General features: G+C 39.6%; 4 protein-coding genes across 9 annotated transcripts; 1 reads left to right on the top strand and 3 right to left on the bottom strand.

Annotated features, from left to right (window-relative positions):
- Nucleotides 1–4562: 4562 nt before the first annotated feature.
- On the top strand, nucleotides 4563–5624 carry LOC131435745 (MIP18 family protein galla-1). 2 transcript variants are annotated; one of them, XM_058603920.1, is made up of 4 exons: nucleotides 4563–4866; nucleotides 4931–5194; nucleotides 5309–5438; nucleotides 5540–5624. In XM_058603920.1, the coding sequence occupies exons 1-3, from the start codon at nucleotides 4725–4727 to the stop codon at nucleotides 5404–5406; spliced, it is 504 nt and encodes a 167-aa protein (XP_058459903.1). In that variant the 5' UTR covers nucleotides 4563–4724; the 3' UTR covers nucleotides 5407–5438; nucleotides 5540–5624. The 2 variants fall into 2 exon arrangements, with proteins under 2 accessions (XP_058459903.1, XP_058459902.1); XM_058603919.1 differs by having other exon boundaries at nucleotides 5309–5624.
- A 57-nt stretch (nucleotides 5625–5681) lies between these two features.
- LOC131435744 (maternal protein exuperantia) lies at nucleotides 5682–9027 on the bottom strand. Its single transcript, XM_058603918.1, has 5 exons — nucleotides 8812–9027; nucleotides 7963–8705; nucleotides 7313–7730; nucleotides 7015–7250; nucleotides 5682–6949 (listed from the first exon to the last, which is right to left on the bottom strand). The coding sequence occupies exons 2-5, from the start codon at nucleotides 8693–8695 to the stop codon at nucleotides 6612–6614; spliced, it is 1725 nt and encodes a 574-aa protein (XP_058459901.1). The 5' UTR covers nucleotides 8696–8705; nucleotides 8812–9027; the 3' UTR covers nucleotides 5682–6611.
- Nucleotides 9028–10075: 1048 nt separating this feature from the next.
- Nucleotides 10076–18391, bottom strand: LOC131435743 (uncharacterized). 2 transcript variants are annotated; one of them, XR_009230539.1, is made up of 2 exons: nucleotides 10853–18391; nucleotides 10076–10794 (listed from the first exon to the last, which is right to left on the bottom strand). XR_009230539.1 is itself a non-coding variant. In XM_058603917.1 (2 exons), exon 2 carries the CDS (start codon nucleotides 17546–17548, stop codon nucleotides 11297–11299), a length of 6252 nt encoding a protein of 2083 aa, XP_058459900.1. In that variant the 5' UTR covers nucleotides 17549–17897; nucleotides 17956–18391; the 3' UTR covers nucleotides 10077–11296. The 2 variants fall into 2 exon arrangements, 1 of the variants encoding a protein (XP_058459900.1); XM_058603917.1 differs by having other exon boundaries at nucleotides 10077–17897; nucleotides 17956–18391.
- A 2476-nt stretch (nucleotides 18392–20867) lies between these two features.
- On the bottom strand, nucleotides 20868–23587 carry LOC131437514 (small integral membrane protein 14). Of its 4 annotated transcripts, none has more exons than XM_058606913.1 (5): nucleotides 23387–23587; nucleotides 22148–22273; nucleotides 22035–22080; nucleotides 21814–21959; nucleotides 20868–21748 (listed from the first exon to the last, which is right to left on the bottom strand). In XM_058606913.1, exons 2-5 carry the CDS (start codon nucleotides 22217–22219, stop codon nucleotides 21710–21712), a joined length of 303 nt encoding a protein of 100 aa, XP_058462896.1. In that variant the 5' UTR covers nucleotides 22220–22273; nucleotides 23387–23587; the 3' UTR covers nucleotides 20868–21709. The 4 variants fall into 4 exon arrangements, with proteins under 4 accessions (XP_058462896.1, XP_058462893.1, XP_058462895.1 ...); XM_058606910.1 differs by having other exon boundaries at nucleotides 22148–22277; nucleotides 23387–23586; XM_058606912.1 differs by lacking the exon at nucleotides 23387–23587 and adding an exon at nucleotides 22855–23198 and having other exon boundaries at nucleotides 22148–22277.
- Nucleotides 23588–24816: the final 1229 nt, after the last annotated feature.

The raw sequence follows: 24816 nt of genomic DNA, 5'->3' as shown, positions 1-24816 counted from the left end.
GGCAGTGCGGGTATGCGAACCGTACACCAGAGTCCTCACCGGCGTGCACACTTCTTCCACCTCAGAGAATTTCAGAGCTCTGCTCTAGCAATTTTGTGTGATCCAGTGCTTGAGTTGAAAGAAAATAAACATTCGCTCTCATGATGCGTGCACTCTTTAACAGTGGTGTATATATGTGAAAGAAAAGAGCTCTCATTGATGTCGTCAGTGCGAGGGGAGAAATTATACTTGCTCTTCGTCACACAGAGGAGATGGACATATTTGGTTCAAAAATTGTTGAACAGATAACGAGATAAACATAACAAAAATCCTTGCACTGCTTGCTTTATATTTGTGAGTGAGTGACTTTTTGAATGTTCGAGCGACGACACGACCTGCCACTCGTCTATCAAAACTGTATCGTAAATTTAACTACCCCTCAGTAACTGGAAATGTCAAATCGGAAACGCTAGTGAATTTTTTTAAACTGGCAGCACAAGTTGATATATTTATTGATTTTGAATAACAGTCACCATATCCTTGGTTACTGCATATCGAAGGCAAGATGAATGTAAACAAAATAAATTTCAGATCGGTTATTATATTACGGAACATTTTAATGGATTTACCTGACTCGAGCGGAATGTAAAAATTGAGGAGTATGAGTTATGTCTTTTATAAAGCCAAGTTCAAAATTCAGGTCTTGACTTGAAACCGTTGTGTGAGAAGGAAGACATGGAAATGACCGACAACGAGCTAGTGCTCTGCGGTACCTGCAAAACATATGGTAAAATGATTTCATTGTGGAATTTCACTAGTAATCCTCGAATAGTGGCCAACAAGGTGAAATACTGTTTCTATTGCTGCGCAATCAACCGACACAAAACAATTTTGACACCGGCATATTACACCGAATCCTACTGCCCAGAAAAGCTAGCAGTTGAAGTGTACGGATGAATCGCTGGAAGCAGATCATTGTCCTTGGTCGTTGGTTTCATCCACAGTTTCGATTAAATTCCGAAAATCGAGTTCATTTAAATGCATTTCTGCTTAATTTGGACGAAGTTGGACACTAATAGAACTATTCCACCGCTTTCAAAACATGTTTATTTGTTTTGGGGTTCCTTGGTAACTAGTCCATAGCAACTTAAACAGTGTTGCTCGAGAAGATTATTTTTATCATTTACAAGGGGTCGCTAGATTTGTGGTAACTGGCGGTGAATCGTTAGCGAACAGTTTTAATGCTGATTTTTCTTCTGAGTGCCTGGTCGTGTCGTCGGTTCGAGTTTGTTTGCTTGTAAGCTATCACACTTGTAGAAAACTTTAAATACTCACCATTTAATATCAATATTTCCCACTAATGGTGAATAACAACAAGGTTTTTATAAAAAATAAGATTGGAACCTCTTTTGACAGTTCAATTGAATTTGTAACCACAAAATAAAAATTGACAGTTTTCAAAATGTGCATTCATTCTCCCGTCGAAATCGCATGCCTTCGTTCGATGGAACTGCCATCTAATGTAAGATTCAGAAGGTTCCGTCGCCTTCTGTCACCGTCAGCATCCGACAAAATTGGTTTACTATCTTCTTTGACAGAACGTTCACACGTGCTGGCCGTAGAAACGTTCCGTGACGATGACGTTATGTGTGAATGTACGATACTTTTCAAGATAACACAGAGGATTTTTAAAATTTTATTATTTTTGAGCAGTAGACACAATTCTGCATATTTTTGATAACGTTTATTAAACCTGTATTCTGTGAGAAATTCGCATAGACGTATACAAATCAATACATTACTGATGATTCTGATAACTCTTTTGATAAAGTAATGTGGCGTCATCAAGGCACATGCGAGTACGGTCTCAAATGAAGATATATGCGAAATCACCGTCAAAATTATTAAAGAATCAAACAAAGGACTCATGTTGAACATTTTGTTGTGGATACGAATTACTTTATTATGGGGGCGCCTTTCCAAAATTTACTCTGTAAAAGGATGGGTAAAACTTAATCGCGAATTTTTCTTGTAGTACTTAAACCAACAATATAATTTTTTCTCCATGCTATCGTAAATATGATCAGCAAATTATGGTAAAATTTTCAGTAGTATGAAATAAACACAAATTACTTAAAATTATAGTTTTACAAAATGTTTGGTTTCAAAAAAGCAAAGCCTTGGTATTACATACCTGTAGAATTTGACCTTCTGTTTCAACAGACTTCGCAGCCGATTCAGAGTGTACAAAACCATTGCATGGCTAGTTCTACGATTCTACCGACGACACGATCAGGCACTCAGAAGAAAAATCAGCATTAAAACTGTTCGCTAACGATTCACCGCCAGTTACCACAAATCTAGCGACCCCTTGAAAATGAGAAAAATAATCTTCTCGAGCAACACTGTTTAAGTTGCTATGTACTGGTTACCAAGGAACCCCAAAACAAATAAACATGTTTTGAAAGCGGTGGAATATTAGTGTTAAACTTTGTCCAAATTTAGCAGAAATGCATTTTCGGAATTTAATCGAAACTATGGATAAAACCAACGAACGAGGACAATGATCTACTTCCAGCGATTCATCCGTACACTTCCACTGCTAGCTTTTCTGGGCAGTAGGATTCGGTGTAATATGCCGGTGTCAAAATTGTTTTGTGTCGGTTGATTGCGCAGCAGTGGAAACAGTATTTCTCCTTGTTGGCCACTATTCGAGGATTACTAGTGGAATTCCACAAAGAAATCATTTTACCGTACGTTATGCAGGTACCGCAGAGCACAAGCCTCGCTCAGCTCGTTGTCGGTCATTTCCATGTCTTCTTTCTCACACAACGGTTTCAAGTCAAGACCTGAATTTTGAATTTGGCTTTATAAAAGACATAACTCATACTCCTAAATTTTTACATTCCGCTCGAGTCAGGTAAATCCATTAAAATGTTCCGTAATATAATAACCGATCTGAAATTTATTTTGTTTACATTCATCTTGCCTTCGATATGCAATTCAAAATCAATAAATAAATCAACTTGTGCTGCCAGTTTTAAAAAATTCACTAACGTTTCCGATTTGACATTTCCAGTTACTGAGGGGTAGTTAAATTTACGATACAGTTTTGATAGACGAGTGGCAGGTCGTGTCGTCGATTCTACTGACACTACGAATCCTTCCAGGTCGGGGCTCAAACATACGACAACTGGTTTGTAAGACCAGCGCCCTATGCAATGAACCGCCAACCCGATTCAACCAGTATTAAAAAGAAAACCTCATGACGCGTGTTTGTCTTTCTCGTGCTTGAACGACGGGTTTAATGCAGTGAGCGACATTGCATTTTCGATTTTCGGGTAGGAATGCAATGTAAAAATTGACACGTTTAATTCATTCTAACCTTTAGTAAAAAATTACTAAAGAACTTTTTGATAGTATTTTTCATTGAAGTTATTGTGATTCGTATCGTGTGTACTTCTGCAAGCAAACAATGTTTTACTCTCTTTTGCCCAGCCTTCTTAATTTGTATGTTAGAATAGGTGTATCATGAATTCGTCGTACTTTAGTGTAGGTGCTCCGTTACAATTCTATAAGTAAAGAAATGAAACCGTGAACAATTCACACAATATATCAACTAATAAAAACGATTTTAGACATTCAGAAATGTGAAGTTTTATTCGTATTCGCGTCATCCAGTCATGTCTCTGACATTACCTACCCACTTGTTCTCTTTATTTACATGGTTACAAATCCACCTTATGGCAAAACCTGAATAGCGGGCCTTACACGAGAATTATTAATGTCATTTTTAATCAGTACTAAAGTATTCCAAATTTATACAAAGAAGTCATCATTACAAGTTCACTAAAAATTACATTACTATTTATTAATGACACTTTTAATGATCGTGTAAGGGCCGCTAATGATTTATGTCGTTTTTGCTTGAGAAAACTGAAACTGACCGAGGCTAGTTCTATCAAACAAACACTTTTACGAAACTGTGTTGGTTTCGCAGTTAGCAACGGGGGTGTGAGCAAACCCGATATAAAAACCAGGGTCAAAACTTGCTCGATTTTCAGTTGACTTGCGTTGAACTAGGTTCAAAACTGGCTTCAAACCGAAGATGCCATTTGTAAAAATTTATCTGTATTATACATATTTTTACATACGCATACAGAATACAGATTTGATTCAGATTTTCTAAATTTGATACGAATTTCCCAAGAAGTAAAATAAAAACTTTTTCGCATGAGCAATCTATTAGTATTTAATTTTAGTGACGAGAAGCAAAGGCTTGGTCTCATTGAATTTACCATTCTACAACCATGTATTGGAATAACATCTTTTAATATCATTTTATTGCTGAAATTTATTTTATTAGTGAATACAGATAAATACAGATTTTTTATAGAGAGTAATACAGATTTCCTATGAAAATATCTGGCATCTCTGCTTCAAACAAACGGTTTGACAGCAGTTATGGAGAAAACTGGGTTAGGTTTGGCATCAAGCGAAAACGATATTAGAAACACTTCTGTCGGTATTCTCACTGGGACCGAGACGCGACGACTCATTATTTTGACAGCTTGATAAAAATTTTGATAGTCGGTAGAGAAAGTCGGTATCAGCTGATTACGAGATCAAAACAAATGATACGTAAATAGAGAAGACTTTTTTTTTATTTTCATGCTTAAACGAAGAATCTTCAGTTTACATATCTTGGGCTGACATAGTTTGTTGAAGATTGCATAAACCCGACGATGTTATCTTTTTTTCGCAAAAAAGATTCGAACCCGTCTTCAGGTTCCTGCAGTGAAAATACTAACAGTGAAGTAGAACCGTCGCCCAACTTATCTCAGCTTGGCTATCGCAGTACTAACGATCTGAAGGAAACCATTTTCGGTTAGTTGATAAATGTCTCCACCATGAGCAAAAATAAATACTTTTCTACCTTAATCAATTGCAGATTTCTTGCGAACCATCAGAGATCCGGAAAAACCAAACACATTGGAGGATCTGAAAGTGGTTTACGAGGATGGCATCTTCGTGCAGGAACCAACCGATGGTAATGTGTACGTTGTTCGGATAGAATTCAATCCAACCGTTCCGCATTGCTCGTTAGCTACGTTGATTGGTTTGTGCATCCGAATTAAGGTGCAGCGAAGTCTCACCCATCATCTTAAGCTGGACATCTACATCAAGAAGGGCGCCCACTCGACGGAAGATGAGAGTAAGTTGCTATCACTAGCTGTAGTGCCTTACTGCAATAAAGTTTGACGATGGGCGATAGATTTGAAGATAAACTCTAATTGCGTTTCAACGATGGTTTTTATATTTGATACAGTTAACAAGCAAATCAACGATAAGGAACGAATAGCTGCTGCGATGGAGAACCCTAATCTGCGACAACTGGTTGAAAATTGCATAAAAGAGGAGGAGTGATTATTTTCGTACGTACAAGTAATGGTTCTATGGTAAATGAGAGCTCAGTTTATTATTATATATATATAATCGACATTATTCGTTAAGGTACTAGTTTGTATTAAAATTTATATTGAAAATGCAATTTTTGCAGGTGTCATTTGTGTCGAAAACTTGGAAAATTAGTAAATAAGATCGATTACCTTGATTAAAATTGTGAATAACTATGGACTTGAAAATCGTGGCTGTTTAATTTTTTTACTGAATCAAACGTACAAAATCAAAAACAATGAAAATTTGAACAAAGTTTGTTTGCTTTCGCCATATATTTTTCAAATAGACAAGCTCCGAACATCGCAGACGACGGAACCTTGCATTTCTTAGACCAACAAATTCATATCATTTCACAATCATTCCAAATTTTCTTCTGCTACCCTCATACAATGCAATAGTGTTTATTTTCTGAAATAGTGGAACGTGGAAACCACCTATCGCTACCTGCGCTTCAACCTTCCTTCTCACGTTCACTATCCATTACATTTCAAATGTTTACAATCTTCATATTATGTTTTCCTCTTCTAAACTTTACGCCATAATAGCTGGACCAAAGAGATGAACTGATTTAACTGAACTATCATTTAGTTAGAGACATTAGCAATTTCCATAATTTTTATAAGTTGAAAACATGTCCGAAGAAAAGCGCGCGCTTACTTCTCTTCGGAATATTTTTTCTTGTTCAACTATACTTCTGTATGCCCTAACTTGAGAAGCGCAGAGTTTCAGCTATCTTCTTTTCTATAAAATCCAAAAGCAATTTAAGAGCCATTTTTGATCAGAACCAAAAATACTCCAGCAAATTGAAAATAAAAAAAGCTGTGATTACTATAGTGTAATGGTAATGGTAAAATAGACATTTTAAAATATGATTAGTTATCAACTAATATCACCCCTAAAATCTAGCAAATTATTCTAAAAAGAAAGAAACAGAAGCTTCATTTTGCATGTCAAATGAAGCTTTCCATCGAAAGTTGCATAAGATTCCTGTACTCCTCCTTCAAAAATGCTGCATATTTATCTCGCTTTAATGGTTAGAAATTTTAGCACTTATTCCAGAACTATTTAAATCCAATTCGGGTGAATTTCTACTTCTATTCAAATATGTTTTTGCAACTGTCGCTATGATGTTTCAGTTTGCACGTTTTTTGTTCTTCTTCAGAATACAGATCTTAGACGGATGCCTGTATGATTTGTGGCGGCTGGTTAAAGTTTTGGCCGCTCTGTTTGTTCTGGGTGTTATTGTTTCGGCGACGTCTTGGAGGGTTGCGCTGACGGATTTTTTTACCACCGTTCGGTGAAGATGATTGAGAGTAATTTTTACCGTTGTTGTTGTTGTTTACGTTAGCGTTGTGGTTGTTGTGACCGAGATTGTTGTTTCCTCCACCTTGACTACCCATGGGCTTACGGTTTTCCTTGTTGTTGTTGCCATTGAGGTTTTTGTTATTGTTATAATTTGTACCGTTCATGTTAGACGTGTTGCTGTCTTTGCTAGCAAAAAAAAGACGACCTGCAAATATGGAAAAATCGCGTTTATATTTATTGCAATTTATTTATTTCGCAAACTAGACTCACCCCTTGAAGTGCGATGACGAACTCGTTTCACCACCGGCTTGAGCTGTTGCTTTTCCGGATCAAAATGACAATCAAGTAATTCAATGAGTTCAGAACGTTCGTCGTCTTTTAGCTCGCTAATCTTAGCAATCACTTGTTCCAAACCCTCACGTTTCTCCTCGGTCCACACCTGTAGTAACGAGGCAAAATCGTATCCGTATTCGGCCAAAACTCGTCGGTACGTCACTGCTTTAACCCTGCAAGGAATGAACGTACAGTGAAGCCTTTTTAAAACAAGATTCTACTATCCATATCAAACCTATGGTAGATAGTCGTCTTGAAGTACTGCAGAAACACCGGTCGTAGCGAATTCTGGCGCAGCAAGATTTTTTCCTGTTCGTCCAGTTCGGTGATTTCGCAGGTAATCGGCGAAGCCAGTTCGCATAATACCGTGCACATCTTTTCCCGTTCTGCTTCGGTAGTGGGTCGTGAACGCGGTTGTGGTTCAGGAACCGATGTCAACTGCCCAGTGACCACATCGACGTCGGTCGAGTTAAGTAGCTGCTGCTGATCATCCTCGTCGACTTCGCTGGAATCGCTTCGTGGTTGGGCATCTTCCGTATCGTCAACGTCATTCGCTTGATTCTCAGCTTCGGTTTCGTTTTCCGGCCTAACTTCGTCGCTAAGGGGCTCCGTCGATTCATGAGACCCGTCACCATTTTGAACTTTGCTATCGTCTTTATAATGAACAAACACGTGATATACATGATAGTTTCAACTATTAATAATTTCGTTTAGTTATACATCTATATTTTGAAATAAAAACACTTTCCAGTAATCATATAATCTAGAATAAATGTAACCACATATAAGAAACATGGCGACGGAATAATGAAACGATTACTGTTAACAATAGGAACAATAGACTATAACGTAATGGCCGTCATCGATAAAATGGTGTCTACTTACCTTTGGACAATTGTCGCGATAACTGATAAGCCAAACGAGCCCGATAGGCCGCATTACCCTCGAAACCATCTTTGGCTTCAGTCTCGTCCAGCACCAGCTTGGCCAGTTGTCGGATTGAGAAGTATTTGATCGTTTTGGTACACTTTTGCTCGGCCAGCTTGAATCCGTTAGCAAACGATTTTACCGTCGCGGAAAACCGATCTAACAAGTTGTACTTCTTCAGTGCTTCGATCATCATGTACGGCACAAATTTGCGCTGTTCGTGATAGATTAGCACGACGCCATCAGACCCTTCGTCCTCTCGGTATCTTTCCTCTAACCAGGTGATGAATTCGTTCAAAGCCGACACTTCCGTTTTAGTTTTGACTACTCTATACGTCTGCATACTTTTCAGCATGCGGAAGAAACCGACCGTGATGACACGAACCTGATGACGCTGGCGAGCAGCCGGGTTCAGATTCATCAACGGCATAATGTATTGCGAATACTGGTGCTCCGGTGTGTAGGCGGAGACCTGAACAATCTCATCGATCAGTCTACGACCAGTCGTATCTATATCGATGCCAATCAACGTATACTTGCCGTTCGGAAGCGGATTCGTATTAATTGACGTATCTGTCCGATCGAATTTAGATGAAAGCGCCCCAGCTGGGCAGGGATCGCACTCATCTGAACTGCTTTCGCCTAGATTTTGGTTCTCATATTCAAGCTTATCATTGATTTCGGTCACCATTTTAGTGCAGCTGTAGTTAAAATACAAAGGAATCGAACAATCAAACTAATCAAGTAGGCCATCAATCGCCATTTTTAAAAACGTGGCTACGAAATTAGAAGTTTCAACGAACTTACCGATTATGAAGAAATTCTAAAGTTACAAGTTGTGCTTCTATGCTATTACCACAAAATGAGTACCGACTTTGGAATAGATGATGATAAAACTTTTGAAATTTACGTTAATTCTACAGCTTCTCTAGAAGATGTTGAATGCTCGCTTGATGATGTTGAAGTGGAATTAGAAATGGCCCTGGTTTCTTGATAGAAAGAAAGACTAGCAGTGCACCCAGCAAATGTTGTGGCTACACTCTTACTAGCCGCTACCTAATTTTGAGTAGAAACCTAACAGATATATAGGTGCGAACATTTTTTTTTAAATCCTGTGTAAATTTCAAATTTGCTATACGGGGGAGGGGTATAGCGTCACGACGTAATATACACTGGTGGCGTGTTAAGACAGTTTTGGTTGTGTTGGTAATTTTCTCACGAAATTAAGTATGGCGCGCCGGGATTCAAGCATGTAAACATAAACAAACGACCATTTCAGATCAGGATTTCACTTCTAAGTTACTCCAGTTGTCGCGCAGTCTGGCGAATCTTTGGCACTAATTGAAAATCTGGACATTTTTTCTTCAAGGGCTTGCAAGGTAACGTCGAAATATAGAAAATTTTACACACATCCGATTCTGTTCATTTCGTTGGAGGAAGGATTTGGCGGATCGAGCTGTGATATCTATTACAGTTATTATGGATAATGGAGTGATTGTGTTGTGGGTAGCATTTTAAATGCAGATGATGAAAACGATTGAAACATCCCAGAACAAAACACCGCATTTCACTGTCGATATTTTCGCAAACAGAACCAACTCTAAATATTTTCATAAAAGCAACTCCCGGAACGTCATTTGTTTATGTTTTTTCTTCTTCATGTCTCTCTGTTATTCCAAAATAAAATGACAACCGCACTAACACATTGAAAAATTTGATCGCCAGGGTATTTTACATCGTGGTATAGCGTGATGGGTTAGTCGATGCCTTTCACGCAGCCCACCTGGATTCAACCCCCAACCCCGCACATACCCAGTAAATCCGAACATCGGACGCATCGTGCAAGAAAGCTTTTGATTGCGTTTCGAGCTTACATAGTGTATCGGTAGAACAAAATAGTGAAGAAATACCAAAGCAGAGAGCGGATGTCTGATACTCAGGGGATGGGATATATCGGGGTTGGATTTCCAACCCCGAACATAGGGTCCGAGTTTTCCTGACGCTGAGAGGCGAATGACCTTAAGGTTAAAGCCTCTATGATCGAAACAAAAGAATATTTAACACTCTTTCACACCCTATCGGAGAGACGCCGTCTCGAAAATGCCTTGTTTGATATTCCTTCGCTATGTTTCTCTAGCGATACATAATGTTAACATAAAGCTTTTTTAGGTCGACGCGGTTGATGCAAATGGTGCAGAACTGTCCGATGACGGGCCGATCGAAGCGCTACGATCGGCCCCATATCGTGCTCAATCGGTCCGATAATCGGGCCGATGATCGGACTTATGCGGGTCGATAAATTTCACTGGGTAGGGTCAGAAAGCTTTTCTGGTCCGAAGAAGCGAATGATCTTAAGGTTGAAACATCTATAATTGAAACAAAAAAAAAATGCTGTACGTTGAACCTACTCGGTGCGATCTTCCAAAAAATTCAAAACGTTCCGGAGCAATAACAAAATCCTCCTGCCTGTTATAGAAATATTACAACTACAACACTTCTGACACGATTTCCCTAAATATGAAAGACAACTTTATTTTTTGTCATATAAATCACAGCAAAACAAAACTATAACGTCAATGGCTGAGGCCAGTAGGTCGCGTATAACCACGTGCCTCGCTCTGCGTATTACATTTCTCTCCATGTTCTCTCGCATATGTACAAAATGACTCTCGATTACCCGGCTAATCCAGAAAAGTTTCAATATTTTCGGTTACAAGTTTGCATAAAATGTGTCTGTGTTCCCGAAAGTAAACACCGTCTTTGTAGTTGCCTTACTATGCAGCTAAAAGGCTGTAATTTATTGAATTATTTAGTAGATATATAAAGGGTAAGTATAATCGTTTCTTACATTTTCAGTGTTTCTTCTTCTTTCTTTTCAGGTATCACCGCGGAAGGATGACTAATTGTTATCTATAATAGCAACGGTAAGTTTTAGGTTAAGCTTTAATTCACACATTTTTGGTAAGTATTTAACTAGTGGTAAGGTAAGTAATACATGTAATAATTCTTTTACTCTAAACGTACCTCAATTGTACTAACTGTTCCACTTACTACGTGGATGAATCAAGTTAGATTCAGAAATTCAAACACCATAGAAATTAAATCCAAATCGACTACAAATTGCACAACCGATCGCTTTCAATGCTTTTACTGTCTTTTTCTGATTCTTGCACTAGTGACATTTGTCAAGGTTGTGAGAAATTGCTTTATATACCCTGTGGTAACTTTCTTGTGAGGAATAAGGCAGGGTGGTTCGCACATCATATCGGCGAGAGGTATCGTCGACATTCCCCTACCCGTGAATCATCCCCGATTCCGAAGCGATTCGCTCCGAGTTCTGGCTACTGCTTACGACATCTAGAACGGATAGCTTCACCGCCGGCCTAGCAAACACTCCTCTGTTTGTCTGCACCGTCGCTCTTCTTACTTGTCCGGTTTTATCCGGAAACGTCTCGAGAATGCGTCCTCGTTCCCAACGGTTTCTAGCTTGTTCATCCACGACGACAACTAGATCGCCCGGTGCTAATGGTTTAACTGCATCGAACCATTTCGTCTGGCGCGTTAACATTGGAAGATATTCCCGAACCCACCTTCGCCAGAATTCATCTACGATGTGCTGCGCTAGCTTCCAACTATCCCGTAGAATGTATCCTTTAGCTACAGGATCGCTCGGTGGTTGTTTAATCCCGCTTGAACTGTATAGCAGGAAATGATTCGGCGTGAGTGACTCTTGATCTTCTGCTTCCAACGGTACGTAGGTCAGTGGTCGGGAATTCACAATGCCTTCCGCTTCCAACATGATAGTTTCTAAAACCTCATCACTTGGATGTCGGGGACTGTCTGAAATAGCTTTCATCGCAATCTTTACGGATTTAACCATGCGTTCCCATGGTCCACCCATATGCGGAGCTGCAGGAACGTTAAAATGCCACTGCGTATCTGCGTTCGTGAATGTGGCGGCACAGTGCTTGGATATTTTCTCGATTTTCGACCTTTCTTCTGTCAACTGGCGATTTGCTCCAACGAAGTTGGTGCCATTATCGGAGAAAATCTCAAGAGGCGCGCCCCGCCGAGACACAAATCTTCTGACTGCCATTACACAAGAGATTGTTGAAAGGCTATGCACCAGTTCCAAATGAACTGCCCGAATCGTGAGACAGGTGAACAAGCATATCCAGCGCTTTACCAGACTGCGTCCAATTTTGACCTCGAACGGTCCCATATAATCGACACCGACGTACGTAAATGGTCGAATAAATGGCGTTAAGCGTACTTTGGGAAGCGGTCCCATTAACGGTGGCACCGGAACAGCTTTCTTCACTTTACAGTGCTGACAAATTCTTCCAACTTGGCGTATGAATGTTCGCAATTTTGGAATGTGAAACTTCTGTCGCAATTCGTTGTAAACTGTTTCGTTGTTCGCATGAAGAAACCGTCGATGGAAAGCATCCACAAGAAGAAAGGTTATTCGGCTGTTCCTGGGAAGTACTACTGGGTACCTGGTCGCGTAGGGAATATGTGATGCATTTCCGATTCGGCCTTTGATCCGAACAAGTCCTTTATCGTCCAGATAGAGAACCATCGACCTCAGCGAGCTTTGTTTACTAACACTGCAACCCTTCGTCAATGCCTGAATCTCTTCCTCATATGACTGCGCTTGCGCCTGGCGCCAGAGAGCTTCCTCTGCCTTATTGAACTCATCCTGCCGAAGACAACTACCGCTTTCAGATTGTTTCCATTTATTTATTGCTTTATAAACATAAGCCATCGCCCTTACTAATCGATTCCAGTTAGAAAAACGATCTGCATTAACGATCTCCTCTACTGCCTGGTGTACTGCTACTACTCGAACTTCTTCAACGGAGGCATCCGCTTCATCTACTTTAGTAGACTGTTTGGGCCACTGCTCTTTCGTGGGTAAAAATGAGGGGGCTTGAAACCAACGGCTGTCTGGATCAAACGACAATCCTGTATTCCACTTCGTGGCATCGTCAGCTACGTTGAGCTTTGAAGGCACGTAGTACCATTCATCAACACTGGTAAGCGAAAGGATTTCACCGACTCGAAACGACACGAACGGAGGATATCGACGACTGTCGGAGCGAAGCCAGGCTAGAACTACCGTTGAATCTGTCCACAGGAATCGTCTTTTTATGTTGACCGTGAGTGCAGAGCTTACGGTTTGCATTAATCGAGCTCCCATCATAGCCGCTTGAATTTCCAACCTAGGAACTGAAAGTGGACGAATTGGCGCAACCTTTGTTTTTGCTGCTACTAGAGAACACCAGCAACTTCCGTTATTCGACATCCTCAGATATGCTACACATGCACATGCCGACACGCTGGCATCTGTGAACACATGGATCTCGATTTCATCCACCTCCTTAGGTCCAACAAAATAACATCGGGGTATCCTTACTTCGTCGATCTTGTCGTACAACTCAATCCATCTACTCCAAAGATCGCTTAAGCACTCAGAAATCGGTTCGTCCCAGTTAGTTCCTGCACGCCAAATTTCTTGCATTAGGATTTTTCCTTGGACCACAAAATGTGCTACGAATCCCAAGGGGTCATACAGTTTCATTACTGTTCGTAGCACTTGCCGTTTTGTCGGAGTTACAATATTGCTACCTAGAACATCTTTAACGGCTGATCGATCGAAGGTAAAGCTATCCGTTGACGGAACCCACACCAATCCTAAGACTCGCTCGCACGAAGGATTTTTGTCCAAACCTAGCGACTTGCTGTTCAACGACTCGGTTTCTCCCAGACGATCGAGCACATTCGACGAGTTCGACAATATCTTTCCGAATTCAAACCCTGCTGCAGCGTGGATGAGCTGCACTTCTTCAATTAGTTTTACTGCTTCATCCTCCGAATTGACACTGTCCAGAAAATCGTCGACGTAGTGGTTGTAAACGATTGCATCTGCTGCTCTGGGATATAATTTGGCATATTCGAGAGCGTTTCTGTTCTTTACGAACTGTGCCGTACACGGTGAGCTGGTTGCTCCGAACATAGCGACGTTGATTACGTACACCTGCACTTCATCTGCTGGACTGTTACGCCACAGAAAGCACTGCGACCACTTATCCTCTTCCCGAATGAGAATTCTCAGAAACATTTCGCGAATATCCGAGCATACTGCTATTTTGCCTTCTCGAAAACGTAGCAAAAGGTTGACTAGCGATACGAGCAGATCTGGACCTTTGAGCAGCATATCATTAAACGCAACTCCACCTGCTTTCGCAGCTGCATCCCACACCATTCGAATCTTGTTTGGTTTCTTGGGATTCGTCACAACACCTAACGGTAGAAACCATGTTCGCCTAGTGTTTACTTTTGCTAATTCTTCTGGCGATATTTTTCGAACGTACTGTTTCTGCTCGTAGCTTTTGATTTGATCAATGACTTTTATCCGTAAGTCGGGGTCTTTTGCTAACCGTTTCTCTAAGCCTCTCAACCTGCTGATCGCCATTTGATAGCTGTTCGGGAAATTCCGCTCGTCATTTCGCCAAAGCAAACCCGTCTCCATTCGGTTTCCTTTTCGTACCGTTGTTACCTCCAAAATACTACGTGCTCGTTTATCTTCTTCCGATTCTAACTGATGCGTCGAAACTACTTCTTCCACCGCAAAAAACTTCCGCATTGCATCATGTAGGCTGCTGTTGCTCATGTCGTCACATGAATGGATGTGTAACTGTTCAACCGAGTCTCCATTTCCACAATTCCTTCCGTACACGCACCATCCCAACCGAGTTTTCGACGCTACAGGTTCACTACTACAGCCTTCTCTTGTCTTCAAGCTAGTTAGAAGCCGTACGTGTTCCAAGCCGATTATCATACCAGGTTTGGCATCGATGTAGCTGGCTACGGGAAGTCCTTGAAGATGCGGAAATCTATCCGACAACTCTGAATAGTCCAGTGTTTGACTTGGAAGACCTAGCTCACGCACCGTACGAACATTAGCCAGCTGAAACATTTCCTTATGTTCGTCTCCGGATATTTTAATACTCAGCCTCCTTGAAGTTTTTTCATGTCTGCTAACCTTTCCGGTCCAACTCAGCCATAGATGATCAGGTTCTCCTTCTATGCCAAGCTGTGCAGCGATTCCTTCTTCAAGCAGTGTACACGACGATCCATCATCTAGGAATACGAAGGTGTTTACTTCTCTTCCGTTTCCATACAGCGTAACTGGCAAATAACGAAACAACGAAAAGGATTTCGTATGATGATGGTTCTGATGAACGACTTCTTCCGACCTATGACCATTTCCGTCGTCATTGCGACTACTGTGTAGTAGCATATTATGTCGAACTCGACATCCATCTTGTCCACATTCCTTCTTCGATCTACACGGCCATTTACGATGCGGAATCAAGCACAACCGGCACAAGTTCTTCTGTCGAACTGCCTTCCACCGACCTCCAACGTCTAACGATTTGAAACCGCGACAATTTATAATCTGATGGTCGTCTTTCCCACAGTAAGCGCACGCTTTTGAAGTAGATTCCTCGACTGACCTGTCTTTCGACGTACTAGGCAGCACGCTGGAATGAGTAAATAGCTTTTCCTTTTGTTTCTGTTTTTCCGTTCTCTGCGACTGTTGATAGTTTTGGACAGAGACTACATCAATGCAAAGCTCGGAAGCTAAATTCACTAGTCCTGACATAAATCCGTTGAACGTCGCCAAGTTGACGTTCGTATACGCTTGCTTGAACGTGCCCCACTGCATCTTCAATGAAGCGGGCAATTTATCAACTAATTCTTGAAGTAATATAGGATTCGATAAATGTGCTTGTTGTTCGGCCAACACAATGTGATCAACGAGATTTTGTATCGCCAACCCGTAGCAGACAATGGAACTCAGATTTTCTGACTTTGGCGGTGGAACGTTTCGTACTTTCTTCAGAAGAGAACTGATCAGAATTTCGGGTCTACCGTAGAGCTTTTGTAATGTATCCATCACGTACGGCACGGACGCTGGTAAAAGTAGACGACTCCTTACTGCTTCCAGTGCGGCACCTCCTAAGCAACGTTGTAATCTGGCTAGATTCTCAGCGTCGGTGTATCCACAAACATCCGTTGTATTCTTAAAAGAACTGTAGAAGATGGGCCACTCGTGAGGATCCCCGTTGAACTTCGGTAATTCACGCGGCATAACCTGCCTAGCCGCCAACTGAGCACTATTCGGCCCTACGCTAACTGGAACATCGTGTCTATTTCCATAAACTCCCAACGATGATGGTACAACAGACGGTACTGACGCCGGTCTTACAGCAGAAACAGGCACACTTGTTGGTGGATAATAACTCGAAACAGGATATTCGGGTAGCCATGGAACGCCGGAAACTGCCAAACCGGGAATCGAAGGATGCTGCACAGTAGAAGTGATTGTGGCCAAGCCAGGAATCGAACGGTAGCTCCTATCGGGCAGCGGAGATGAAGACACTGGATTCAAAACGGGAAATTCCGGTAACCATGGAACTCCGGAAACTGCCAAGCCAGAAATCGAAGGATGCTGCACAGTAGAAGTGAATACTGTATTTCCAGAAGAGACAAGTCCTGAGTTAGTTACGTTTCTTTTATACAACTGCAATGAAGACATTGGCGGAATCGTTTGGATTACTTCTCCGGTATTTATTCGTGAATGTGAACAGACTGGCACTGCACGGATAAGAGCATCCGTAACGCTGGGCAGAATCGATGTTGAAATTGTTGGTACAGATACGGGTATTAACGAAACGCTCGTCGACATTACAGCAGCGGACGTGATCGAACTACCTTCAGCAGGGATCACTATACCAGAAACTACTGAAGAAATCGAATGCGGATTTGCTGTAGTTTTGCCCGGTGTTGATACAAACGATTCGGTACTAATACTTCCACCTGGAACTGGAACTCCTGGATTGAGATTAAGCGAATTCGGATTGGTCACAGTAAGAACGTTCGAGGCAAATGACGTTGGCTTTGGTACCGGAACATCATTCTTCTGGCAAACGACTGGTGCTGGCAGGGTAACCTTCTGTTCAGACATTTTAGGCTCCGACTGTCCCGCTCTGTCAACTTGTGTTCCCTTATTAAGCCAGTTCTCCATTTGTTCACACCTTCTTTTCACGCTGATTCCACTTTTCCGACTTGATTTGCTAGAATCTTTTTCCTCTTCAATCTGAAGCAGCAATTCATATCGCTTCCGTAAGTACTCTTGTTCTATTTCGATTTGTTTCTGCTTCAAATTTTGCTGCTCCTCAAGAAGTTGAAGACTAAGCTGCAATTTCTGCGATGCTCGACTACTCTTGCTGACAGACGACTCATTGAAAGAAACAGCTGATTTCGATTCGCCATCCCAATCAGTCATGCATTTACTGCACTTAAAACTTCTATCCGGTTCGGCAATAGATTCACTAACACCAGCACACTGAAAGTGAATCCACGATTCACATACATCGCAACATACCATGTCGTCATCGGCATCGGCACGATTGCACCTCTTGCAGTGCCTATCGTTATTACTCGATGTCAAATTATTTTGTTCGTCTGACATTTCGAACGACTATTTTAACCGAAATAGCGACCTAACTTTCCCTGAACGATTTATACAATTTATTTCACTCTAACCTAAACTGTACGGGACTCGCGATTAGTGGGTGACAGAAATATCTTCTATAATAATTATAGCGGTCGATATAAATCCACTCTCAAACCTCACTTCCGAGTGGTCGTCTTCGGTATTTACTCTCCTCCGACGAGTAGAATCCTTCTTCCGGGCGGTACGTACGCTGAAGGAACTTTTTGGTAACTATCCAACATCCAACTTAGGATGAAAATCCTTTTAGAAATGTTCCCGAAAGTAAACACCGTCTTTGTAGTTGCCTTACTATGCAGCTAAAAGGCTGTAATTTATTGAATTATTTAGTAGATATATAAAGGGTAAGTATAATCGTTTCTTACATTTTCAGTGTTTCTTCTTCTTTCTTTTCAGGTATCACCGCGGAAGGATGACTAATTGTTATCTATAATAGCAACGGTAAGTTTTAGGTTAAGCTTTAATTCACACATTTTTGGTAAGTATTTAACTAGTGGTAAGGTAAGTAATACATGTAATAATTCTTTTACTCTAAACGTACCTCAATTGTACTAACTGTTCCACTTACTACGTGGATGAATCAAGTTAGATTCAGAAATTCAAACACCATAGAAATTAAATCCAAATCGACTACAAATTGCACAACCGATCGCTTTCAATGCTTTTACTGTCTTTTTCTGATTCTTGCACTAGTGACATTTGTCAAGGTTGTGAGAAATTGCTTTATATACCCTGTGGTAACTTTCTTGTGAGGAATAAGGCAGGGTGGTTCGCACATCATATCGGCGAGAGGTATCGTCGACAGTCTGCATCCAATAAAGCTGCCGCTTGTTTGGCAGCCTTGCTAAGCCGATTTGATTTCTCTCTCATGTTTCGTTACGTTACCAGGAAACTGGAGCAGAATCAATGGCGCGTGCTTAGAAATTTCACTTATCTTCAGAAAAATAACATTCACTTCATTTTTTCCATTTTTTATGTACTAATCGCGTCTAAATTAAATTATCTAGACATTGTCAGGATAGATTTTTGATCCATGCTTTTGAAGGCGAGATATTCAATGAACACGTTTAAAGATGACATTTTCAGCTATACAATTCTTCCTTAAGAAAAAGACTTTCCCGACCGCTAAAGTCAATCAATCATTCTGAAATTTTCACAGAATAATCTAATCTAACTAAGCGTCGTTAGTATGTCATATGATATGAAATATGAAATTATGCATCCTTTCGTGTAATATTACAACCTTTAGAACAACACCAATATTATCACCCCTATTCTGTATTTCGATCGAATCGGATTGTTTCTATCAAATACGAAATTAGGCATTCTGTTGCTCGATCAAGTTCTAGTTCTCCATACAAAAGCATTACTCGATCGAAATACAGAATAGGGGTGATAATCTTGGTGCTGTTCTAAAGGTTGTAATATTACACGAAAGGGTGCATAATTTCATATCAAAATCATGTACAGTAAAGGTGATGTAATGTACTCAATACGTTTTTCCGATGTAATAACGTGTGATTTATTCGCAATATTCCTCGAAAACAGAAAACCATTGCATTTGTTGTTCAGTATGTCTAAATTTTGTTCACATCGATTGATAATCACATTGAGATTGTTACAATTTTTTTTACTGCGGAGACGGATCAGATTAGCATCGAAGACAGATACTTTAAAGACAGAAACATTGAACTTCTCTTCACGAAGACGGCGAAAATATTTTTTTCTGCTTATTGATAAATAAGAGTCTTGGGAATTGATACTATTTCATCTTAAACGGAACATCTCAACATGATAGCCACCATTTTCGGCCGCCCCAATCTCCTTCGTTCACCGATAAGGATAAGGCGAAGAGGAAATGTTGATGCTTTACCTATTTTCCGGAAGGACGACGACTCATCATTCTCTTCCATAGGTATCGCGGAATTGGAGATTCGGGTATTTATGATGTCTACGATACGATACAACGGTGTACGATCACTTCGCCGACGGTCATTAGGCATACAGTCAAGTGGCATAAAGGTCATTTGACATAAAGATATTTGGCATACACACCATTTGGCATAACGCTCATTAGGCATACGGTTATTTGGCATAAAGGTCATTCGGTGTAATGATATTTGGCATAATATATAAAAATAATTTTATTATATTTTCCGAAAATTCATATAAATTGACATTAATAATTGAGTTTATGTAGTTTGTTTTTGCATTATTTATTTTGACCTTTTGAGGTACTTTCGTCTTGATAATTTGGAAAATCGGGCATACAGGTGAATTACAAGGTTTATTTGTGATCGGCCGCCGCTTCCCCGCTGTCGGAAGCGGCGGCCCCTCGCAAACAAACCTGTAATCTATCCGTATGCCAAATGACCGTATGCCTAATGACCGTTATGCCCCATGGCGTGTATGTCAAATATCTTTATGCCAGTTGACCGTATGCTAAATGACCGTATGCCTAATGACTGTCGGCGAAATGACATGTAACCGATACAACCATGGTATCTTCATGATTACTAGTTCTATGTAATCACCAATTTATGGGCCAGTTTGTATGAATTTAACTTAGGTTTCGTAATTCGAATCACATATCTTCACAAGGAAAATAAACTTAACTCACTTCTACTCGGGGATGCCAGGTCTGCAACTTTGTCTGCAAAACTGCGGATTTCTTCTTTGGTGCTGAAGACATTTTCTGTTGTAGGCTTTTGAAAATCGAGGATTTCGCAGACTTTCGTCAAAATGTACAGACTTTTGAAATGGCCACGTCATTTTTTTATTCACCAAATCAGTTTTGTGTTTTATACTTCATAGAGAAATGAAGTCCGCAGACATTTTTTCGGATTTACAGACTTTTGATACCCTGTCTGAAGATATTCGATACATTCATAACATTTTCTATTCAAATAAGAAACGCGTACTGAAGACTGCGAAAACATCGAGTTGGTAGATAAATTCGTGCATTTTAGTTCATTGATAGCATGATACAAGCCGAGAAATGCTGAGGAATATTTTATCAAGTGATTGCTTTGGAACTTACACCAACCGACATTCGCTACATAACGAGCTGAGGTCACAGTGAAAACACAATTGCTGTTCTAAAATATTGTTAATGACAAGATTCATTTGACTGCAAATTTATGTCGTCACTGCAAACATTGATTTGTTGACAGTTCACTGGAACATTTTGCATAGGTACTGGTACGGTTTTAGTGAAGGGTATAACGGTGTGAGTCTCAAGAATATAATCAGGGAAATAATCAATTGAAGACGAACATCGATTTTGTAATTCTATAATTCATTGCTTTAATAGATACAATGCATATAAATCTAGAAAGCACCGAAACAAACGTTCACCATTTTGCAAACTCTTTTCACGTCAACAATTTGCACATTTTGTAGAAAAATATCTTCAGGCTCAGAAGGAAAACTTAATAACGGGTATTCAACTTCTGTTCGTATTCGCTGTTCTGCTGAGCTTCGAGAAATTTCAGTTTGACATGGTGGATCCCATCTGTTTTCAAATGTCTTTTCAGTTTATCTTATTTGTGTGTGTTTTTGTTTTTGTTATTGTTATTATAGTAGAGAATCATAAAAATAATTATAAGCTTTTATACTTTCAGTTTTCAAGGAATTGAATACAGGTATAATACGATAAATAAAACATAAAGTGCATCAACCATTCACCGCTTGAGAGTGCATTCTATACAATACCTTTAATAATTTATCACTGTGAGCTATTGGTTTGCATAACGGAAATATCGACGTATTAACAAAATATATAAGTAGAACTAAAGTTCAACATAATAATAATGTAAGATATAAAGTTTTAGATTATACTCAATAAGAAGTTGGAAACGAGTGCTAAACGCAATGCATTCCTTAATTGCAGTCCTCCGTTTTTGATTTCGAAGAATAAATTTTTCTATTTCCAACATTCAACTCTGCACACCACTCGTTTACAATAATGTGACTGCATTTTTTGGTTGCAATAACATGAAATTGAGCTTGAACTGCGTTTATTACAATCGGCATCTCAATTCTACGTTTACTGCTTTTGTAAGGAAAAATTTGATTTAAAGAAATCAAAAACTAAGGAAACCTAGCTGACGATTCACATCAATTGACAGCTGGTGGAGCACCATCATTATTCGGTCCCTGAAAGAGTAAGCGGGATTTCATTAAAAAAAACGACGATCTGACAGACGCTACGCTAGTCTTACATCGCTGGACGGTGGCAGACCCTTGTTCAAATCGTTCCGCCTGCGGAGCGAAGACGGTCGCATCATGTATAGTATCACAGCAAAAATAATGAACAGCATCATCATGAAAAAGTTATCACCAACTCCCTGGTTTGGCACGTTGGGCACTAATTAAAGATAAAAGTTAACGGCAACAAATGTATCAGAATGTGGCGAGCTAGTTGATTACAGCGTATACTTACAGTCAATGCATTCATTGTCAGTGCAGTAAGACTGACCGTTTCGGAGCTACAAAGAAAATTAATAGTTTCAGTGTTAGTTTCGAACCTCACAGAAGTTTTAAAATCATTCTCACCAGTGATAAAAGTCGCCGCATCGCGATTTCATGACTCCAAATACACTCGCATCCATCGAATTCGTCACTCATTTTGCAGAACTGGGACAAACGAACGTGTCGATTTTAAGAAGACGATAAACTGATCTGTCTGCCGATTAAGAAAAAGCAAAATTAAAAATCGCTTCATTTCTTCTGACGCAATTGCATTTGAATAGGTTTAGAAACTGGTAGAAATAAAGGCCCGAAGTTTCTTTTCGTTAGAAACGACTTTACATTCTACGCATTATTAGCCACTTTATGCGATCTACTATTTATTTTGAGATTATTGTGAATTTGAAAACAGTTGAGAATGAAATACATGGTTGTTTACAAATCAATCCAATTCATTGTTTCAATTCGGATACGCAAATGTATATACGTTTTATAGCACACATGTGTTCAGTCTTTGTACTTTTCCAAAAGAATGCGACTCACATTATGGTTTATTTACATCTTCTGAACATAGAAGTATAAATGTTATTTTCGTCACAAATAGCAACGAATCATCTTACGCTACACATTAATCATTTGAATTTTATCCAAAAATGTAAACAAAAATCTTCACTAACTACTGCTCTTATTCAATTCACTACTCTTTGTCAATGCTTCTTATCATCTGTTCATCCTACTCAGAGCAATCCTAACTTTGTAGTTGCAGATAAAGCTAGCGCAACGTAAACACTTACGTGTTTCTCCGGTATTTGCGGTCTGGATTGCCAACACAAGCCTAAATCACAAACAATTTATTTCACTACTAACTTCAATTGCACGAGTACTGTATGTGGAGATCTATTGATAAGGCACAATCAGTTTTTTTCGCTAATGGGTATTTGTGGCAATGAACGATTCACAGTCGGAATATATGGTATATTTGGGTTTAAAACTATCACTGTTATGTCACGACTTGCCGTTATCTGGAGGTGAAAGCGAATGTACCGTAATGTTACTGAACGTACTAGTCAGGTTTGGCCAACCTTCTAGTTAACAGTCTTATCAAAATATTTTTATTTCAGCTAACAATACATTGAACAGGCAAGTTTCATTGTTGAAACGGGGGCTGCTTGTTTTTGCAAATGTGGCAAATATGTTCTTATTTTCCTAAACGATAGTACACACCTCGACCAATCAACAACAAAGACATCGGTCGAGAAATGAAAACATTGATTGGCTTGGGATGGGAGGATTTCCCCATCAGACGTTCGCCCTAGTTTTACTTACCCAAGCAAAATAAGACAACTGAAAAATCTGTCTACGTAGATTGCGAGAATATTTTCTATATCGAATCTTTCCTATGATTAATGTTTCGGTTTTCTGTTGTTTGCTCGATTGGAGCAAACTGTACACTTTTTCACTTGATTTCGGAATGAAACTGACAGAAAAAGTGCAAATGGAATAAAAATTTCAGGTAACTCACTGTTGTCGTTACTCACAAAATGAGTGTCTGTTTAAACCAGAGTTGCCATTACTTATAACAATGCTCTGCTTCTGTTCATAGTCAATGGCTGCATTCTTTAACGTTGCCCGCAAACAAAATTTACCCAGTAGATTTTATCGAGCCACATCGGGTCGACCATTGGCCCGGCTACCGCACCGATTTAGTACGGTAGCGGCCTGATCGTAGCACTGCGATTGGGCAATTTTGCACCATTTGTATCCACCGCATCAGCCTTTGAACGCATCGACATTATAAGACAAACGTCGGCCCAAAACCGTGTTACCGAACTTCGGACAATCATTGTTCTGCTATCTTCTTCCTCTCCTTTGCACTAAGTCACAGAGAACATTTACATGAAGTTCATTTAAATTGTACTGTAAAATTATTTTCATCTGAACTTACTTTTTACCAGTTACAATATTTTCATGTAATTGTTACTAAGTTCTATATTGAATCTTAATAATGCACATGGGTATTAAGAACTAATAATCTGTAATATATGTGTTTTCGTTAATCCACTGTTAGAATTATTTCAGATTGGTATGATTCTACGGATGTATTGCATGTATTGCGATTGACGACAATTTTCGATGTACAGTTTTCTTAGAGGGGATTTGCCTTTTAAACTGTAGAAAAGAATAATTGAGTTGCATTTCAGTTTCGTAATTTTTGCACATAGAATTCGCGTAATACCGATTGGTCATGCAAATAAGTTGTTCAGGGTTGGTTTCGCAGAGCCATTTAGTAAACTCAATAAGATTTGCTTATAAACTATACTTCAATAACATTTGCTACATTTACTTATAAACTATGACTTCATGACTGTCGATGAAACTAATGAGCACTTATTTACCTTAAAATCACTGTGATAAATACCGTAGAAGGGTCAAAAAGGATGTGGCCTATGTAGATTGTTCTAGGTTTTTCAACAGACGCCATATTGCGTTTGCATCCGAGCACAAAATGAACACCCAAGTAGCAAATGTAACTTATTGAACTTTCAAGATGTTTTACAATTGATTTAGAAATGTTTGGAAATATATATTAAAATTGGTTGAGCAACTTATCACTGTTAAGTTTCACAATACTACCGAAAAATTCACTGTAGAACAACTTTAAATATATCTAAAACAATTGTGTAGTAAATCACCAACTTGTTAATGTTTAACTAGAAGCTCTACTAAAATTTTCACATCGTCATGTAAAACGGGAG

The sequence above is a fragment of the Malaya genurostris genome, chromosome 3 (genome assembly GCF_030247185.1).
Source record: "Malaya genurostris strain Urasoe2022 chromosome 3, Malgen_1.1, whole genome shotgun sequence".
NCBI lineage: Eukaryota > Metazoa > Arthropoda > Insecta > Diptera > Culicidae > Malaya > Malaya genurostris.
The sequence above is the reverse complement of the archived record's forward strand: the minus strand, read 5'-3'. Positions and strand labels throughout refer to the sequence as shown.

Bases quoted from the DNA above. Each gene is read 5' to 3' on its own strand.
- LOC131435744 (XM_058603918.1), bottom strand. From the start codon at position 8,695: ATGGTGACCGAAATCAATGATAAGCTTGAATATGAGAACCAAAATCTA. The intron at 7,251-7,312 runs GTTTGATATGGA...CATTCCTTGCAG, and splicing joins AAGACGACTATCTACCATAG to GGTTAAAGCAGTGACGTACC. The intron at 6,950-7,014 runs GTGAGTCTAGTT...CCATATTTGCAG, and splicing joins TCGTCATCGCACTTCAAGGG to GTCGTCTTTTTTTTGCTAGC.
- LOC131435745 (XM_058603920.1), top strand. From the start codon at position 4,725: ATGTTATCTTTTTTTCGCAAAAAAGATTCGAACCCGTCTTCAGGTTCC. The intron at 4,867-4,930 runs GTTAGTTGATAA...AATCAATTGCAG, and splicing joins TCTGAAGGAAACCATTTTCG to ATTTCTTGCGAACCATCAGA. The intron at 5,195-5,308 runs GTAAGTTGCTAT...TATTTGATACAG, and splicing joins CCACTCGACGGAAGATGAGA to TTAACAAGCAAATCAACGAT.
- LOC131437514 (XM_058606913.1), bottom strand. From the start codon at position 22,219: ATGAGTGACGAATTCGATGGATGCGAGTGTATTTGGAGTCATGAAATC. The intron at 21,960-22,034 runs GTAAGTATACGC...ATCTTTAATTAG, and splicing joins TGACAATGAATGCATTGACT to TGCCCAACGTGCCAAACCAG. The intron at 21,749-21,813 runs GTAAGACTAGCG...TTACTCTTTCAG, and splicing joins GTCTGCCACCGTCCAGCGAT to GGACCGAATAATGATGGTGC.
- LOC131435743 (XM_058603917.1), bottom strand. From the start codon at position 17,548: ATGTCAGACGAACAAAATAATTTGACATCGAGTAATAACGATAGGCAC.